Source organism: Pleurodeles waltl, chromosome 2_2 (assembly GCF_031143425.1).
Source record: "Pleurodeles waltl isolate 20211129_DDA chromosome 2_2, aPleWal1.hap1.20221129, whole genome shotgun sequence".
NCBI classification, from domain to species: domain Eukaryota; kingdom Metazoa; phylum Chordata; class Amphibia; order Caudata; family Salamandridae; genus Pleurodeles; species Pleurodeles waltl.
In genome coordinates, this window is record NC_090439.1 from 1142061459 (window position 1) to 1142081994 (window position 20536).

Sequence of the window (20536 nt, forward strand, 5' to 3'; positions counted from 1 at the left end):
TTCGGGTTGAGGATGGAGTCAAGCTCAACTCCCAGTCCTACTGCCAGTTCCTGGAAGACACCTTCTTCAAGCAGTGGTACAGGAAGAAGTCTGCATCCTTCAAGAAAAACATGATTTTCATGCAGGACAATGCTCCATCACACGCGTCCAAGTACTCCACAGCGTGGCTGGCAAAAAAGGGTATAAAAGAAGGAAATCTAATGACATGGCCTCCTTGTTCACCTGATCTGAACCCCATTGAGAACCTGTGGTCCATCATAAAATGTGAGATTTACAAGGAGGGAAAACAGTACACCTCTCTGAACAGTGTCTGGGAGGCTGTGGTTGCTGCTGCACGCAATGTTGATGGTGAACAGATCAAAACACTGACAGAATCCATGGATGGCAGGCTTTTGAGTGTCCTTGCAAAGAAAGGTGGCTATATTGGTCACTGATTTGTTTTTGTTTTGTTTTTGAATGTCAGAAATGTATATTTGTGAATGTTGAGATGTTATATTGGTTTCACTGGTAATAATAAATAATTGAAATGGGTATATATATTTTTTTGTTAAGTTGCCTAATAATTATGCACAGTAATAGTCACCTGCACACACAGATATCCCCCTAACATAGCTAAAACTAAAAACAAACTAAAAACTACTTCCAAAAATATTCAGCTTTGATATTAATGAGTTTTTTGGGTTCATTGAGAACATGGTTGTTGTTCAATAATAAAATTAATCCTCAAAAATACAACTTGCCTAATAATTCTGCACTCCCTGTATAGGCCACAGACTTATGAGCACTGGGGTCCTGGCTAGCAGGATCCCTTTGAGACAGTAAAAACACCCTGACATATACTCACAAACAGGCCAAAAGTGGTGGTAACAAGGCTAGAAAGAGGCTACCTTCCTACAAGTGCTGATCTTAAAACTGTTTAGTTGTCAGCATCCTCTTCTCTAACAGTCAGAAGTCTGTCCCTGCCCTTGTCAGAGAAGGAGGGCCACAAGATAGCAGCCCAATGTCTCTGGGGGACCCTCTGTACGTTACAGGCCCTCTCCAGAGCTGTAAATGGCACCCCTCCACCTTGTAGGGGGGAACAACCTTGTTTAGATTCATGGAATCCTTCCTAACTCTAGGTTCCCTGAAACTAAAGTTGCTGCCACCATGGAGAGCTAACCCCAACCCCTGCCTCTCTCTCTCCACTGCCGAGGTCTCTCTATATAGGGCTAGCTGTTACTGCTGCAGCTTCAGCTTGGCCTCCTCCAGCCTCAATTGCCTGAGTTCCCTGTCTAGTGAATCTTCCCCTGGAGTTGAACAGTGTGTCCCTTCGGATACTGAGGAGATGTGAGAGTGGGCAGAGGGTGAACCTGCTGGTGTGACTCCTGCCCCTTTGCACTGCTAACAGTGCTTCTAACAGGACTGTGGGTGTGCCTAGAAGTTACCTGATCCTCCCTGGGTACTTCCTGGCCCACCTCAGTAGCTAAGTCTTCTTTTTCTAGCACTGGGGGTAAGACTCTACTTCTTCCTCCTCCTGGCTACCAGAAGGTTCGTGGTCATCTTTAGGCAGCAGACCCAGAAGCAAACTTACAGGGATTTCTCCCTGCCTTCAGCTTTCTCTCAGCACACATCTCCCTAAATTCTTGGAAGGTCAGTGTAGGAAGCTGGCTCTGTATATACTAGATCAAAATGAGATATAATGTGCACAGAGTTCAGGGGTTCCTCAAGAGGCTTAACAGAGGCAATAATAGATAATACTAATGCTCTATTTTTGGTAGTGTGGTCGAGCAGTTAGGCGTATCAGAGGGTAGTGTTAAGCATTTGTTGTACACACACAAGCAATAAATGAAAACACACACTCAATGACTGGCATGCTGTCGCCTCCTGGTCAGTAGGGCAGCTGAGGTCCTCGGTCTTAAGCTGCCTACTGTTCAGGTCAGGTCTAATCACCCTGCCTGAAGTGCTTGAGCCAGGGGCTTCCACCTCTAAGCCTCTTCTTCCATTCAGTGAATCCCTCACCGATGTCCTTTTGGATACTTGGTCCAGACGCAACACAGGGGCTCCTGTAAACAGGATAATCACACGCCTCCATCGGCCCGCACCAAGTGAACCTAAATTCCTGTCCCAACACCCCACGCCCTAGAGCCTTGTTATCCAGGCATCCAAAGAACGTCATTGAACCTCTTTAGCGCTGAGTCTCCCTTGTCTCCAAAGAGACGGGAGCCATCAAAGGGCATGTGTAGAAAGTTGACTCAGTATATACTATCTCAAAGTGAGAGATAGTATGCACAGAGTCCAAGGGTTCCCTTTAGAGGTTGATAGTGGCAATGAAAGATAATACTAATGCTCTATTTTGTAGTAGTGTGGTCGAGCAGTAGGCATATCAGAGGCTAGTGTTACGCATTTGTTGTACACACACAGGCAATATATGAGAACACACACTCAAAGACTTAACTCCAGGCTAATAGGTTTTTATATAGAAAAATATTAGTTTCTTAATTTATTTTATATCAGAATTTAGGTAAGTACATAAATTGTGAGGTACTTCACACAAGTAAGTATGGAACTTTTAATTAAAACAGTAATGTACACAGTTTTGGCAAAAATGGCAACAAGCTATTTTAAAAGTGGATACAGTGCAAAAATCAACAGTTCCTGGGGCAGGTAAGAATTGGTTAGTTTCTCAGGTAAGTAAAGCACTTACAAGCTCAATCTCCTGGGCATAGGCAGCCCACCGTTGGGAGTTCAAGTCAACTCCAAACACCCAGCACCAGCAACACAAGGCCGGTCAGGTGCAAAAGTCAAAGTAGGGCCCAAATAGCATAGGCGCCTATGGAGAACAGGGGTGCTCCAGTTCCGGTCTGCTAGCAGGTTAGTCCTCGGGGAGCAGACCAGGGAGGCTTTGTAGAGCACTGGGGGGGTCCCAAACAGGCACACAAAATACACCCTCAGCGGCACAGGGGCGGCCAGGTGCAGTGTGCAAAGTAGGTGTCGGGTTTTGGATAGGAAACTATGGAGACACCTGGGGGTCACTCTGGCGATGCAGGCAGGTCACGGTGGCTTCTCGGGCCAGCCACCGACTGGGCTAGGATGACGGCTGCCTGCTGGTCAGTCCTGCACTAGTGATTGGTTCCTCTCGGTCCTGGGGGCTGCGGGTGCAGTGCTTGGTCCAGGCGTCGGGTTCCTTTGTTACCAAGCAGTCGCGGTCAGGGGGAGCCTCTGGATCCTCTCTGCAGGAGTCGCTGTGGGGGTCCAGGGAGGTCGACTCAGAGTGTCCACGTCGTTGAAGTCGCCTGGGGGTCCTCTCTGCAGTGTTGGATCCTCTGAACATGAGCCAGGGGCGTCGGGCGCAGAGTATGAAGAGGCAGGAGGCTGGAGTCTCTTTAAAGTTGGTTTCTTGGTTGTGGTTTTGGACAGAGCCGCTGTCCTCAGGAGCTTCTTGGTCCTTTAGGTGCGGGTCAGTCCTCTGAGTCCTCAGAGGTCGCTGATCCCTGTCGGATGTATCACTGTGCAGGTTCTCTGAGTCTGGAGACAGGCCGGTAGGGCTGGGGCCAAGTCATTTGTCGTCTCCGTCATCTCTGCCGGGCTTTCAGGTCAGCACTCCTTCTTACTTCAGGTTGCAGGAATCTGGTTTCCTGGATTCAGGGTCGCCCCTAAATACTCAATTTAGGGGTGTGTTTAGGTCTGGGGGGCAGTAGCTAATGGCTACTGCCCTGGAGGGTGGCTACACCCTCTTTGTGCCTCCTTCCTGTGGGGAGGAGGGCACACCCCTAATCCTGTTGGGGGAATCCTTCAAAACAAGATGGATGATTTCTTAAGACCGGGATCACCTCAGCTCAGGACACCTTAGGGGCTGTCCTGACTGGTGGGTGACTCCTCCTTGTTTTCCTCATTATCTCCTCCAGCCTTGCCGCCAAAAGTGGGGGCTGTGTCCGGAGGGGCGGGCACCTCCATTAGCTGGAGTGCCCTGGGGCGCTGTAACACGAGGTCTGAGCCTTTGAGGCTCATCGCCAGGTGATACAGTTCCTGCAGGGGGAGGTGAGAAGGTACTTCACCCAGTACAGGCTTTGTTCCTGGCACAGAGTGACAAAGGCACTCACCCCATGTTGCCAGAAACCCATCTGGATGTGCCAGGCTGGCAGAACCTGGTCAGCCTAACACTAGGAGTCGGATTGGTATTCAAGGAGCATCTCTAAGATGCCCTCTGGGTGTGTTTTACAATAAATCCCACACTGACAGTGTGGATTTATTGTGCTGAGACGTTTGATATCAAACTTCCCAGTATTCAGTGTAGCCATTATGGAACTGTGGAGTTTGTGTTTGACAAACTCCCAGACCATTTACTCTTTATGGCTACCCTGCACTTACAATGTCTAAGGTTTTGCTTAGACACAGTAGGGGCATAGTGCTCATGCCCTCACCTGTGGTATAGGGCTGTAAGGCCTGCTAGAGGAGTGCCTTACCTATGCCACAGGCAGTGTGAGGTTAGCATGGCACCCTGAGGGAAGTGCCATGTCGACTTAGTCATTTTCTCCCCACCAGCACACACAAGCTGTGAGGCAGTGTGCATGTGCTGAGTGAGGGGTCCCCAGGGTGCCATAATACATGCTGCAGCCCTTAGAGACCTTCCTTGGCCACAGGGCCTTTGGTACCAGGGGTACCATTTACAAGGGACTTATCTGTGTGTCAGGGCTGGGCCAATTGTGGGAACAAAGGTACAGTTTAGGGAAAGAACACTGGTGCTGGGGCCTCGTTAGCAGGGTCCCAGCACACTTTCATTCATAAGTGGCATTAACAAAAGGCAAAGAGTCAGGGGGTAACCATGCCAAGGAAGGCATGTCCTTACACTTTCGCTTCTGCTCGCAGAGTGAGTGAGCTTCAAGCTCTATCTTCTAAGCCCCCATTTTTGTCTGTGCATCCTGACAAAGTGGTTGTAGGACACTGGCCTTGTGTGTGGTGGGTACCTATGGTATTACATCTTATACCAGGTCCAGGTATCCCCTCTCAGTGAAGTGTAGGCAGTGACTAGAAGCCAGGCTCTCTAGAGGTAGCTGTGGATGAGCAGCCAGGGCTTATCTAAGAGACATGCAAAGTTCATGCAATACCACTATAGTTACACAGTGCTTACACACAAGAAAGAAACGCTTGGTTGTACAACAATAAAGGTACTTTATTTTTGGAACACAGTATCAGAAAATACTAGAGAGGCAACCCGGCAACCCTCCAAAGGAGGTAAGTAAATGCACTATATATATATAGTAGCCCTTGGGGAGCCCAAACAATATACTAACAAAGTGGAATGCGAACACAGGTCCCCCACCTATGTAAGTTAATCATGTAGACGGGAGCTGGGAGTACTAGGAAACCACACAGGTAAGCAATGTAGTATCCCCCAGCGACCAGGAATGCAGGAGTAAAACACTGGATTTCCCCAAAACCACCCCAAAGAATAAAAAGAAGACAACCAGAACAGCCTGTAAGGAACCAGCAGTGGGAAACCGAAGTTGGAGACCTGTGGAGAGAGGGAACCAAGTCCATAAGTGTTTGTGGAGTCCAGGGGGAGTAGTAGATACTACCCACCCAGAGGTACCTTTTGGAGTTGGTCGACGAAGTAGGAAGATTGGTCAGCACTGCAGCACAGAAGCTGGAGAAGAGTTCCTGATGCGTGCAAAAGGTGTCCCACGCTGGAAGCTGGATTGCAGATGGGTGTCAGTGAAGGATTGGCAAAGGCAAACTCTTGGTTGTGTGATGGGGACCCGCAAGGTCCAGCAGGACTCTTCCCAGGAGGGGGAATCACAGGGGACCCTATGTGTCACAGAAGGTCCACAGGAACAGAGGCAGCACCCACAAGTGTCCCGCAGGGACACAAGTCGCAGAAGCAGCCCACGCAGCTGTACAGACGTTGCTTCCACATCACCGGAAGACCACACAGAGGTCCAGAAGTTGCAGGAGGGAGTTTTGGGGGGGCTGGAGCTACACGTCGCCTGAAGTTCCCCTTGGAGGTGAAGCGACAGGTCTTGACCGCTGCAAAGGACGCGAGGCATGGGGTACTGTCTTGCGTGGAGTGGAAAGGACTTACCACCAACAAAGTGCGACAGCTGGTAGAGAGGACCAAGGGAGACTCTCCGGACCACTACTCATGATGCAAGACCCACGCCACTCAGGATGAGGGGAGATCCACGCAGACGGTCGATGATGCAGCCAAGTACTTGTAGTTACTGGAGAGTGATGCCTTCACGCCAAGGGAGATTCCTTCTTCTTCTTGTGGAGGCTGAAGAGTTCCAGTCTTAGGATATACAGCTTGGGAAATGTTGCAAAGTTGGCAGGAGTTCCAGATACAGTGTTGCAGAAAATTCTTCCTCGCGGATTTCCAACTTGTAGGTTCCTGGAGGGTCCAATCGCGGTTCCTGGGGCCAGAACTCAAAGCAGAGGTCGCAGAGGAACCCAGCTGGCGTCTTGCAAGCCGAATCTGAGGACCCACCCCAGAGGAAGACCCTGTATAGCCCAAAGAGGGGGCTTGGTCACCTAACCAGGTAACTACCTGTCAGAGGGTGCCTCTGATGTCACCTGACTGGCCTGGCTGCTCAGATGCTCCCAGAGATCCCTGCTAACCTTGGAATCAAGATGGCAGAACCCAGGGACCCTCTGGAGGAGCTCTGGCCACCACTTATGGGGTGGTGATGGACAGGGGAGTGGTCACTCCTCTTTCCATTGCCTAGTTTCGTGCCACAGCAGGGGCTGGGGGTCCATGAACCAGTGTGGTCTGGTTTATGCATGGAGGACACCAAATGTGACTTTCAAAGCAAAACCAGTTGCTCGGGGTAGCTACCCCTCCCAAGCCAGTCACACCTATTTCCAAAGGGAGGGGGTGTTCTCTCCTCTCCCAAGGGGAATCCTTTGTTCTGCCTTCCTGGGCGTGATCAGATGTCTGAGGGGTGGCAGCAGCTGGGCTGCCTGGGAAAACCCTGTAAGACCGGTGGTAACAATGCTGGGGGTCCTCTAAGGAGCCCCCAGAGTGCAGGAAATCATCCTTCCAGTTCTTGCAACAGTAGTGAAGTATGATTCTGACATGTTTGATACCAAACATGCCCAGGTTTGGAGTTAACCATTATGTAGCGTGTGACCCATGTCCGGTACATATAAAATGGCATCACCGCACTCACCAAGTCCAGGAAAATGAAACTGGAGTTTGTGGGGGCATGTCTGCTAGTGCAGGGGTGCCCTCACACACAGGTACTTGCACCCTGCCTTCTGGGCTAGGAAGGCCTGTCATAGGGGTGACCTGCAGTGACCTGATGTGAAAAGGGTGCATGCACCCTTTCACACAAGCTGCAATGCCAGGCTGCAGATACACTTTACATGGGCTCCCCCTGGATGGCATAATACATGCTGCAACCCATGGGAATCCCGTGGTACCCCAATGCCCTGGGTACCATATACTAGGGAGTTAAATGGGGGCACCAGTATGCCAAATGTGGGGTATAAGTAACCAAGTTAGAAGGGAGAGAGCACAATCACTGTGGTCCTGGTTAACAGGATCCAAGTAAACACAGTCAGACACACTGTCAACAGGTAGAAAATGGGGGCAACCATGCTGAGAAAGAGGGTACTTTCCTACACCCTCTCACACCTATTTTCACACCCAGCGAGACAGGCCCCTGTCAACTCCAGCCGCGCAAGGCAAAAGGCTGTGCATGGGGTTTGGTGGTTATAGGAGGTTGACCGCAGGGCCTGGACACTTGCACCGGGGAAGTACTCTCTGTGTAAGAAATCTCTTCATGCTGTGGGTTTTCAGCTCAGACTTGCATTCAGAAAGCTAAACTATAAGCCCCTAGATGTCTATAGCTGATGGCTAAAAGCCTGAGGTGGCTGGTGGTGGCTGCCTGCCAACTGCAAATTTATTGTACTGCAGTGTATGGATACCAGGGTGATTCTCGCTGACTAGCAGTTAACATTTATTCATGAGTTGTGTTATTGTACAAGCTTTGCTAACACAAGTGCTTCTAGGCACTGCATCAGCTAACACACCACCTGGATGTCAGAGTCACATTATAAATCACTGGGTTTCAAGGAGGGTTACTGCCAGCCGAGAAGGCTGGGGAAGGTCCGTTGGTCCGACATCCTGCAGAGGCATGTCTGCAGTATGACTGGTACATGAAAAGCTGCAGTCATCCACTCATGCAGAAAGACAGAGTGGCCAGGGGGCCTCATAGCCAGCCCTGACATTTTTAATCCAGTTTATGGCGGGACTTGTAGTTAACTAAGCAAAGAGAGGTGTGTTAGCTAAACAGCAACAGATGGTTTTCATTTGAACCTTTTCTAAGTGGCATATATAATGTGCATCACATTTTAGTTAAAAAAGTGCCGTTCTTTGAAACTGAAGCAGAATGTCGCAAAGTGGCTGCAAGATTTTGTGGAGGTGCTGTCTGCAGGGTTGTGTGGACATGGTAGCTACAGGGGTGTGTGAAGGTGGTGGCTGCAGGCTGTGTGGAGGTGGTGGCTGCAGGTTTATGTGGACATGGTAGCTACAGGGGTGTGTGAAGGTGGTGTCTCCAGGCTGTGTGGAGGTTGTGGCTTCAAGGATAAGTGGGGGTGGTGGCCCCACGTTTTGGTGGAGGTGGTGGCCCCACGCTTGTGTGGAGGTGGTGGCCTCAGATTTTTGTGGAGGTGGTGAGCTCCAGGATTGTGTGGAGGTTGTGACCACAGGGTTGTCTGGAGGTTGTGTGGACATTGTGGCCACAGGGTTGTGTGGAGGTTGTGGCCACAGGGGTGTGCAGAGGTTGTGGCCACAGGGGTGTGCAGAGGTTGTGGACACAGGGGTGTGCAGAGGTGGTGGCCGCAGGGTTGTATGCAGGTGGTGACCACAGGGTTGTGTGCAGGTGGTGGCCGCAGGGGTTGTGTGGAGGTGGTGGCCGCAGGGTTTGTGTGGAGGTGGTGGCCGCAGGGGTTGAGTGGAGGTGGCGGCCGCAGGGGTTGAGTGGAGGTGGCGGCCGCAGGGGTGAGTGGAGGTGGTGGCCACAGGGGTGAGTGGAGGTGGTGGCCACATGGGTGTGCGGAGGTGGTGGCCACATGGGTGTGCGGAGGTGGTGGCCACATGGGTGTGCGGAGGTGGTGGCCCCAGGGTTGTGCGGAGGTGGTGGCCCCAGGGTTGTGCGGAGGTGGTGGCCCCAGGGTTGTGCGGAGGTGGTGGCCCCAGGGTTGTGCGGAGGTGGTGGCCCCAGGGTTGTGCGGAGGTGGTGGCCCCAGGGTTGTGTGCAGGTGGTGGCCCCAGGGTTGTGTGCAGGTGGTGGCCCCAGGGTTGTGTGGAGGTGGTGACCACAGGGTTGTGTGGAGGTGGTGACCACAGGGTTGTGTGGAGGTGGTGGCCGCAGGGTTGTGTGTAGGTGGTGGCCACAGGATTGTGTGCAGGTAGTGACCCCAGGGTTGTGTGGAGGTGGTGACCCCAGGGTTGTATGGAGGTGGTGACCCCAGGGTTGTGTGGAGGTGGTGGCCGCAGGGGTTGTGTGCAGGTGGTGGCCGCAGGGGTTGTGTGCAGGTGGTGGCCGCAGGGTTTGTGTGGAGGTGGTGGCCGCAGGGGTTGAGTGGAGGTGGTGGCCGAAGGGGTGAGTGGAGGTGATGGCCGAAGGGGTGAGCGGAGGTGGTGGCCACATGGGTGTGCGGAGGTGGTGGCCACATGGGTGTGCGGAGGTGGTGGCCCCAGGGTTGTGCGGAGGTGGTGGCCCCAGGGTTGTGCGGAGGTGGTGGCCCCAGGGTTGTGCGGAGGTGGTGGCCCCAGGGTTGTGCGGAGGTGGTGGCCCCAGGGTTGTGTGCAGGTAGTGGCCGCCCGGTTGTGTGGAGGTGGTGACCCCAGGGTTGTGTGGAGGTGGTGGCTACAGGGGTGAGTGGAGGTGGTGGCTACAGGGGTGAGTGGAGGTGGTGGCTACAGGGGTTAGTGGAGGCGGTGGCCCCAGGGTTGTGCGGAGGTGGTGGCCCCAGGGTTGTGTGGTGACCCCAGGGTTGTGTGGAGGTGGTGGCTGCAGGGGTTGAGTGGAGGTGGTGGCTGCAGGGGTTGAGTGGAGGTGGTGGCTGCAGGGGTTGAGTGGAGGTGGTGGCCGCAGGGGTTGAGTGGAGGTGGTGGCCGCAGGGGTTGAGTGGAGGTGGTGGCCGCAGGGGTTGAGTGGAGGTGGTGGCCGCAGGGGTGAGTGGAGGTGGTGGCCGCAGGGGTGAGTGGAGGTGGTGGCCGCAGGGGTGAGTGGAGGTGGTGGCCGCAGGGGTGAGTGGAGGTGGTGGCCGCAGGGTTGTGTGCAGGTGGTGGCCGCGGGGTTGTGTGCAGGTGGCGGCTGCGGGGTTGTGTGCAGGTGGCGGCCGCGGAGTTGTGTGGAGGTGGCGGCCGCGGAGTTGTGTGGAGGTGGCGGCCGCGGAGTTGTGTGGAGGTGGCGGCCGCGGAGTTGTGTGGAGGTGGTGGCCGCGGAGTTGTGTGGAGCTGGTGGCCCGGGGTTGTGTGGAGCTGGTGGCCCGGGGTTGTGTGGAGCTGGTGGCCCCGGGGTTGTGTGGAGCTGGTGGCCCCGGGGTTGTGTGGAGCTGGTGGCCGCACGGTTGAGTGGAGGTGGTGGCCGCAGGGGTGAGTGGAGGTGGTGGCTACAGGTGTGAGTGGAGGTGGGGGCCGTAAAGGTGAGTGGAGGTGGTGGCCACAGGGTTGAGTGGAGGTGGTGGCCTCAGAGTTGTGTGGAGGTGGTGGCCGCAGGGTTGTGTGGAGGTGGTGGCTGCAAAGTTGTGTGGAGGTGGTGGCTGCAGGGTTGACTGTTCATCTGCTCTGCTCGCAATCCATCATGTCAGACAGGTGGCTTTTGCAGATAGTCTGAATGGGCTACTCCCTCCTCTTCGAGGCTACCCCTCCTTCCATGCCACATTCTACTATCAGATGACGGAGGATTACTTGGAACTACTCTGAGACTGAACCTTGGCTCTCTTGACCCATCGAGAGGGTTCTGGTGCCAGAAGTAGGTTGTGGTTGCTGTTCCTCCTTCTTTCTGGTACCCAAAAAGGATAAGGGCCTCCGCCCTATCCTAGACCTTCGGTCCCTCAACCTCTTCCTCAAGAAGAAGTTCAAAATGCTCACGCTGGCTCAGGTTCTCTCTGCCCTGGTCCCAGGAGACTGGATGGTAGCGTTGACCTTGCAGGATACTAATTTCCGTATTCTTGTCCTGCCTGACCACAGACATTACTTGTGGTTCACAGTAGGCCGCAAGCGCTTTCAGTTCACTGTGCTCCTCTTTGGCCTTACCAGCACCCCTCGGATGTTCACCAAGATGATGGCAGTGGTTGCAGTTCATCTGCACAGATCCGAGGTATCTTGACGACTGGCCGTTGAAGGTTGGCTCGCCCCAGGCTGTCATCTCCCACCTCCAGACTATGTAGACCTCCTTCATTCGCTGGGGTTCACTATAAAATTTCCGAAGTCACACCTGACTCCCTCTGAGATGCTTCCTTTAATTGGAGCTGTTCTGGACACAGTGCAGTTTTGAGCTTATCCTCCCGAGCGGCGAGTCCAAGATATTCAGGATATGATACCTATATTTCAGCCTCTATCCTGGATTTTGGTGAGAATGAGACTGAGGCTCCTGGGCCTCATGGCATCTTACACCCTGCTGATGTCACATATCAGATGGCATGTTGATATTGGATTAATTAATGACGATGCGCACAGCAACAAGACATTTCAAAACAATCCATTTTTATATTCGAATGAAGTTGAATCACCACTGTATGTTCCCCCAACATGAACCCTCCATCAACCCCACGTAGGTACGTCGTCAGTGTAGGAGGCTGGCTTGGTGTGTGGTGGGTACCCAAGGCACTTACACCTTATACCAGGTCCAGGTATCCCTTATTAGTGTAGTGTAATCAGTGTCTAGAAGCCAGGCTCTCTGGGAGACATGCAAAGCTCATGCAGTACCACTGTAGTCACACAGTACTCACACACATGAAAGAAAACACTACAATCCCCGCTTCTGCCACCCCACAGACTGGTTTCTGCCTTCCTGCTGCTTAGCCTGCTCAAGCAGAGGAAGGCAGAACAAAGGATTTCCTTTGGGAAAGGGAGGCAACACCTGCTCCCTTTGGAAACAGGTGTTACAAGGCTTGGGAGGGGTAGCCTTCTGAAGTCACTGGTATGCTTTGAAAGGCACATTTGGTGCCCTCCTTGCATAAACCAGTTTGCACCAGTTCAGGGATCCCTCGTCACTGCTCTGGTGTGAAACCGGACAATGGAAAGCAGAGTGACCTCTCCCCTGTCCATCACCACCCCAGGGGTGGTGCCCAGAGCTCCTCCAGGCGGCCACTTGATTCTGCCATCTTGAATCCAAGATTGGTAGAGACCCCTGGGAACATCTGAGTGGCCAGGTCAGGCAGGTGACGTCACAGCCCTCTCCTGATAGGTGGTCACCCTGTTAATTGACCAATCCCCCTTCCTGGGCTATTAAGGGTCTCCGTTCAGAGTGGGTCTCCAGATTCGATGTGTAAGATTCCTGCAGGACCCTTCTGCGTTGTTTACTTCATCTTCTGGTGTCCGGGACTGCAACTGGACCCTCCAGAAACCGACAATCTGCAACTCCAACAACGACTCAGCTGTGCAACATTGTTTCTCCGGCTCCTTCCAGCAACTGCTACATTTCCTTGGCTGTTCATCATCTGAGGGCGATGAGTCTTTTGCCTGCACAAAAAAAAGAAGGAATCTCTTTTGGAGTGAAAGAGTCACTCCCCTGCATCCGCAGGCACCAACTGCAACGACGACCGGCTGTGTGGATCCTCTCTCCTCCAGAACCATGTTGATCCTGCATCACGGGTGGTGGTCCCCTTGGTCCTCTCTACCCGCTGTCCAACTTGAGAGATGGTGAGCCCTTGCCTCTTCTTGCAGGACAGTACCCCTGTTCATAGGATTATTGCAGCTACCAAGGCTTCTTGGCTTTTCTTCCAAGGGATCTTCAGGCCCGGTGTAGCCCCGGCCTCCAGCACACTTTCCTGCAAAGCACAGTCTCCTGCCTGCTTCTCCAGTGACGTGAGACTTCTCTCCAGACATGCGGAGTGGGCCTCACTGCGACTCCTGTGCCTGCTGCCTGTGAGTGCATCCTCATCTTCCAACTCCTCACTGCTGAGGGTCACCTGGGACTCCCCTCTTTGGGATTAGTCCCCCTCCCTGGACCTTGCTGGTCCTCTGCAGCTCTGCAACTCTTCAACTGCTACTTTTGCCTTTGCCAAGGCTTGTTGGTGGTTTTCCAACACCACTGACTGACTGCAACTCCTCTTCTGCCTTGGGACACCACTTTCATCACTTCTGGAACTTCTCTTCTGCCCCAGTGCTGCACAGCTGACTCTTGGTCTTCGCCTTCGACCTGGATCTGCATCTCCAGAAGGGTGGGTAGTGGCTCCTGCCCAAACCGGACACTCCAACTCGAACTGGACTTGGTCCCCTTCTTTTCCAGGTCCTTTTCTGTCAGACTCCACTTTTGGTTTCTTCCAGTCTTGTATGGGTCTTGCTCAGTCCTTTCCTAAAGGATACCTGTGGGTTTAGGGGTAATTACCTTTTCTCTCCTGGTCACTGGAGGCCACCCTGGTACTTAGCTTTTGGGGTTCCTAGTTCCTTCAGCTCCCTTCTACAGATTCCAATTCCTTGAGTGGGGGGCTGTTTTTCACATTTCACTTGCTTAGTATATGGTTTGGTCTCCCCCTAGGGCCTTCACTATTTTCTATTATTGTTCTGTTTACTATTGCTTTCTATGCTAATCACTGAATTCTCGTGTATATCATAGTGTGTTTACTCACCTCCTAGTGGAGTATTGTCTATACAGTATTTTAGTATTTGTGTTACCATAATAAAGTACCTTTATGTTTGTAACATTGTGTGGTTCTTTCACATGTGTAAGTGCTGTGTGACGGTAGTGGTTGGTTAAGGTTTGCATGTCTCCTAAATAAGTCTTGGCTGCTCATCCACAGCTACCTCTAGAGAGCCCTGGCTTCCTAGACACTGTCTAAACTTCACTAATATGGGATACCTGGACATGGTATAAGGTGATAACACCATAGGTGCTCACCACACACCAGACCAGCTTCCTACAGTAAGGGGTCATTGTGTCCCTACCCTGGCCCCTTTTCTTTTTTTAAATCTTTGTTTTTCAGAAACTCTGCTGAAGCCAAGTCCTTAGATGGCTTCCAACACTTCCTTGTTGAAGTGTTGGCAGCCAATCAGGTCTCAGCATGAGATGGAGAAAATTTGTGGAGCCTTTGCATCCCTATATATATATATATAAATATATATATATGTATGTATGTGTGTGTGTGTGTGTATATATATATATATATATATATATACACACATACATATATATATATATATATATATATATATATATATATATGTGTGTGTGTGTGTGTGTGTGTATATATATATATATATATATGTATATAATATTTCAAAAACTACTGAATGGATTTACACCAATTAAGAACAAGCATTTGCAATACAATGGGTCTCGGGTATCGCGTTTTTACTCGAGTTAGAGCTATTAGAGTTGTAAATTCCTAACTGGACTTCTCTTGCCGCATAAATTGAAAATGAAATGTAAAACAGTTGACATAAGCAAGTCAATTCAAAGCGCCATGGCCGCCATGAGCGTTGAGCGCAAGAGTTATTGGTTCCCTGCATGAATGTCTAGAAAGAATCCCCGCTGGGATGAAAGGCAAACCGAAACCGGAGGAGGGGCCATCACATGCTGTAACAGGAGGAAGTGTGACGTAGTGTGATGGCCAACAAAAATGTTCACTTAGTGAAATCGCCTGGGAGGGAACTAAGCACACAAAGAAGCGGCATTTCACAAAATGCACCAATAAAAATGAAGCATTTAAGACCAACACAACAAAGAATGAATAGCAGTAGTGGACGTGGTTAGAAGCCCACAGAGAGATTACAACAAGCCAGGGTGCTTGTGCGCTTGACCCTAAAAAAGCTTTTTCAGCCGGTGCCCACCAGCTAGAACCGGCCCATAGACAACATCTCCTCCCAAGTCTGATTGATGATCTGTAATTCTTCTCTCCTTGATATGGAGGAGATTGGTCGATTCTACACAAAGGGTGTGACCCCTTTCCTACACTCTATCAAAGTAACATTTGCAATTACTGTTTTCTGCCAGGAAGTCAAAAAGCTAGAACAGTGACTGCTGCGATGCACATATTCTCTGTTTTAAATTTAGCAACACTATCCTAGTGACAGCAATACCTCGTACAACAGGAAATCTTATTGCAAGTCTACTTGTAGAATTGTGGCATTAGAAAAGAGAAAGAAACAGCCCTTTCTACTGCAGCTATAGGCACAAATCAAAAGCACGGTTAAGTCAAAATACAATGCTGTAAAATCAAAATGTTCGTCTTGTAGATCGATAAGAAAATGCAACTGGTGTAGCACCTAACTGTAATATTCCTATTTAGGATAAGAAGGACAGTTATTCAGATCTGCCCCTTCCACTATAAATGGAGTAATACACTTCATGCTCAGGGATTGCAATGGGGCAATTTCGGAGCAGCAACGAGTTAAAATGAGCAGAAAGCCCTTCTCAAGAGCCTTATTCTGCAGATTGCCCAACCAACTTCAGGGCAACTGGGCATGCTTCATCCCAAAATGACGCAGTCACTTCATTGAACAAGGATCCTACCTTTGGAACATGTTGCCTTTAACCAACCACACCTAGATCACAGCAGTTTCAGAATACTCTTACAAATCAAGCTTTTGCTGTTTTACATGTATTTGCCTCTCAAGCCAGAAAGTAATTAAAACTTGAAGTGATTAATTTCGATGAGTTGTGCAAAAAGCATGAATTAATTGTTTCATGGATTCATTTATTACTTCATTCGTGTGTTTGTTCATTCCAAATGAAACCAATAAGCAAAATGCATCTCAGCAGTTTGTCTGGTGGCCACATGAGCTACAAATTCGGCAAGCGTTACTGCTTCTTGTCGGCAGGAGGATGTACTTAGCATATTTGCTTTATTTAAACTCATAGATGTGCCATCTCCTCTTCCTAGTCGCTTCACGTTGTGGGAAGGAAGTGGAGGAGGACAATATTCCAAATGTGTTTCATAGTGGATCAGATGTTCTTAAAACATGCTCTCTGAGCTTTAGAATTCCTGATCGCCCTCGAGTATTAGGACTGTGCGTCAAAATATTAAGGAAACAAATTGTGTGGGAAAAATGTAGGGGGCTAAAAATCGACGACCAACTTATCATGAAGTTGAGTGCATATACATAAGTATATACTTACTATGCTTAGCTCTGCATCTATGGATGATGTTGTGGAGTTATGTATAGTAAAATTATACTAGAGATACGTCTTACCTGTGTTTAGAATAATGATGTGCTTCCGGAAAGAAGTGTTATGAATCATTCAGTGAATGATACTGTCCAGTGTCCGCATCCTTTTCTTTCTATGGCAGCGCACTGCATCCAATCCATTAAATAAAATAAACACACACTGACAGGTGGTGGGTGATTCCACAGTGACCCAGCTCCACATACCCCTGCTCTTCAAGCCTCTGTCTAGAACCGGTGAGGGAAGATGGGAGGATTGTGCAGCGAAACAGACCAGCAGTTAGGGGATTCTATGTTTAACAGGATGAAATTTTAATGACTATCTTCAAAGCGAGCAGTACGCTATCTCTGTTGAGGAATGTGTACAGCTGTATGCGGCACTGCTGCTGGCAGTGCAGCGAGGTCTGCCATCCTCCCACGGCAGCCAATCATTCAGGGATAAGTGGGCAGCATCCTGTCTGAGAAGAAAGACCCGTTCTCGTGGTTGTTTCTAGTTATGGACGTCTACAGTGTATTTCTGTGACTGCAGGTTTTCTTGTCGCCCTGCCTCACAGGAGGGAGGTGGCATTTTCCTATTAAGGGGGTGACAGTCTGTGACATTAAAAGCACTCCTTTGTTATCATGTTCTGATATTATTAGTGTATGAACAGCGGTGCTTTCCAGTTCAGACAAGTCGGTTTAGATGCTCAGGTGTGTGACACTGCAGACCGCCCGCAGACGGAGAGGAGGAAATGATGAGGGCACAACAGGACAGGCGAAGAAAGTGAAGCTAAGAGAGGTCACAGATACTAAGTCAACACATTGACAAAGTGATTATGTCATAAATAACAAGCATTTAAACTGCAACTGGTGTCGCGTTCGCTCGAGTTAGAGCTATTAGCGTTTTCTTGCCACACAAACTGAAAATATAAATTAAAACAGTTGACATAAGGGCCAGTTCAAAGCACCGCCGTGAGCTCGCAGAGACAGACAAAAGGAACAAGCATTTGCAATGCAAGAACAGAAAATGTGTGAGGGAGAGTAAGGAAATGGAGTAAACAAAGTCACACATTACTGCAGATGAAAAAAAGTAATAGACTAGAACCCTGTTAACAGAAACAGACTGGAGCCACTGAAACATCCAGCGGCTCTGGTCAAATGCTATTAGCCTAAGGAAAATGTTATCCCTAACCACATGCTACATAGGCACAAGTGGAAGGGTACGAGTACAGCTGTGGAAAAGGTAGGACAAAGAGCAAGGATTGACCACTAGCAAGCATGGATTTTTTAAGGACTCTGAAACAAACCAGTGAAAAAGCAGAGACCCCACAAAGAAGTATAGAAGTATATGCTAAAGTATATACAAGAGGTCTCGAATGCTCGACCTAAAAAGGGTGCTTTCTGGACCAAAGCCTACATTTCTGCCAAATTTGGTTTAATTCCGTCCAGTGGTTCAGGTTGTAGACCATGGGGATTATAATGGGAAACACACCTTTTTTTAATCCCCCCGCCCCCCTTTTTTTTCTTGGCCCCAGCTTGATGGATCACCCCGAAACTTTCTAGACACCAGTTGATGTGAGCAGCCAATTGTTTTGGAAAATTTCACAAAGATTAGTCAAGCAGTGCCAAAGATATAGACATGTCAAAAAACACTTTCTATAGAATCTAGATCCTAACTATAACCACCATATATATATATATTTATATTACCCATTGTTAGTCTCCACTGGGTCGTTAGTTAGGGCTACATTTCCATAGGAAAAGCATTTTTTTTGCTTATAGCTTTGGCGCTCTTTTACTAAACTTTCCCAAAAAAGATTTGCCACTTCAGCTCCTTCCTCGCATGTTTCAGGGTGATCTGTGTCCCAAAGCGTATTTACTCATGCAATGTTCCATAGGAAAATTAGAGACAGCAACTGCTAAAACGGTTAATTGGAATTACACCATATTTGGCAGAAAGCTAGATCACAGTTTCGTGTAAATCTGTTCAGTTGTTTGAGAAATTAAGGTTTATATATATATATATATATCACACAGCAGAGGAGCCACGGATGTAACCAATCAAAAGATATGATTTGATTAGCTGCCACTACATCCACAAAGTTGTGTCAGCAGGCATTCTGGGACTCTGGAACTCAGTCCCCTTTCCTAAGTTAAAAAACAAAATACAGGGATAACCTTCCCCGCTAGGCCCGGGATCTGTTATACCAATTTTAAAATGGGGGCAGGGGGTTCCTGTTTTTTATTAGTTTTATTGCTTCCTGGGTGGGTCAGGGGGTTAATATTAAGATAAAGTAGATAGCTCATCCCCTGGGGCCGCTCTGCATTTTAAAAAGGGAGAGGGTAATTCTCCCCCACAACCCCCTTCTCCCCCCCAGGCCATCAACAAGCTTCGGCAACCACATCCCACTGGGCCCCCAACCTAAAGTTGCATGGGTGCCCAACTAATTACCTCTCATATTACATCACTTGTGACATCTTTTATGATATCATTGATAATATCACTGCAACATCTGGAATGACATCATTGATGACGACAATATGCATGGTAGGGTGTGAGTTATAGTTATTTTAGGGCATGAGTTACAGTTACTTAAGATAACTATAACAGGGGAATTTTAGAGTTTTTTTCCGTTAAAACTGTGTGTTTTAACTGACATTTTCACCTAACTATAACATCCCTTTAACATTTGTTTTTTAATGAATTTCTAAGGTTCCTCTTTTTAAATAAAAAGTAAGATATTATTACAATTCCTAACTATAATGTTGCTTTAACTTTTCTTTAGTGAATAAATATTTCTCCTGTGGTCAGACCGTGTTAAGGGTGGTTATCTCTTACCGGGTCATGCTCTTACTCACCTGCACACCTTTGGGTGGGGAAAATACAGTTACAAGTTCATATCATCAATTTGCTGTGTGACAAAAAAAGAAATTATGTGAGTTTGCAATAAAGGACTGTTCAAAGTGTATCCAAAGTAACTTGTCAAAAAGGGTGTCTCCTGCACTTTTAGAAAGGGTTCCTACTATTATCGACTGCCATGTGGTGCTCTGGTGATCAGTCCGCACTTTTTCAACAAACAAGATGGGTTGGCCTGATATTACTGGTAACTTTTTCTTTCTTTACCTTCACCACCAAATTTCACACTGCTTCCTCTTCAATATTGGGGGATCTGAGTTACCTGTAAAAAATTTGTCTGTGGTACAATTCCGTCTGCTGAAGCACACAATTTGTCAGGGATTTCCATGAGAGATGTGACCTTACACACTGTCTTTGGCTTTTCTCAGCTCAAGAAGGAGCATCCAAGTGAATATAGGACTTTGTCAAGTGCAGCAGGTAAGTCTGTAAAAATTATTACACTAATGTGCAGCTCAGTAGTGAACACTGTCTCTAAATCGTTTTTCTTTCATCTAAAGAAAATTGTTTTATCTGCATGTAAGCAAATGTATTCACAAACGTTTAAGGCTGTTATAGGTTGACTGTGGCTCGAAAATCAAACGTAATGCATGTTTTGCTAATGAGCATTTAAAATTATCCATACACTGACATGCAAATAGACTTGACAAAACTCTCTGCACCCTGATGACCTTCTATTTGGGGTAGCAATTCCAAACATGCATACTCACAGTATGGCTCTGTAATAACATGTTGATAATATTTAAAGACCTCTATTGAAGGGTGTTTAGTATGATCCTGGGAGCTGCCATTGATTTTTGAACTTCAAATGCAAACCCACCCTGAGGTGTGGCCACACTGATATTCCATTGTCCAGGTCTAGTATCAAGTCTCACTACTGATTCAAAGGCATCATCTGCACAGATAGGATCTCACTTAACAGCATCTTTGACACAGGGAAGGCACAATGTATGGTGCAACCTGGTCTGTCTTTGACAACATGAGCAGCACTTTGTCGGACCGTTCGACTAAATCCACTCTCTGATTGAATTTGGCTTAGGGCTATAAAGAAGAGAACGGCAGTGTCATACTGTACTGAGGCGGCTTTCACTTTACTGATCTCATTTGACCAAGGATACAGATATCTGTGGCAGCAGAGATCATTCATTCTCACATTGGGACTCAACAGCTGTAGTGCTTTTAAAACACAAGTGACATTGATAATGCATGCATAATGGGAAATGATGAACCACATTATGCTACTAAAACCAAAGGGGATAGGGAGATGGGGAGAGTTAAGTGGAGGGAGTACCCACACACAGTTTTCCGACATCTACACTTCTAATTAG

General features: G+C 48.8%; 1 protein-coding gene across 9 annotated transcripts in view; it reads left to right on the forward strand.

Annotated features, from left to right (window-relative positions):
• NUGGC (nuclear GTPase, germinal center associated) overlaps nt 1–20536 on the forward strand; it is a 1501499-nt gene that overhangs the window by 1422609 nt on the left and 58354 nt on the right. For all 9 annotated transcript variants that reach the window (XM_069221057.1, XM_069221058.1, XM_069221055.1 and 6 more), the window contains one exon: nt 19580–19628. In XM_069221057.1, coding sequence (XP_069077158.1) covers nt 19580–19628 — 49 coding nt within the window. The remainder of the gene's footprint in view (nt 1–19579; nt 19629–20536) is intronic.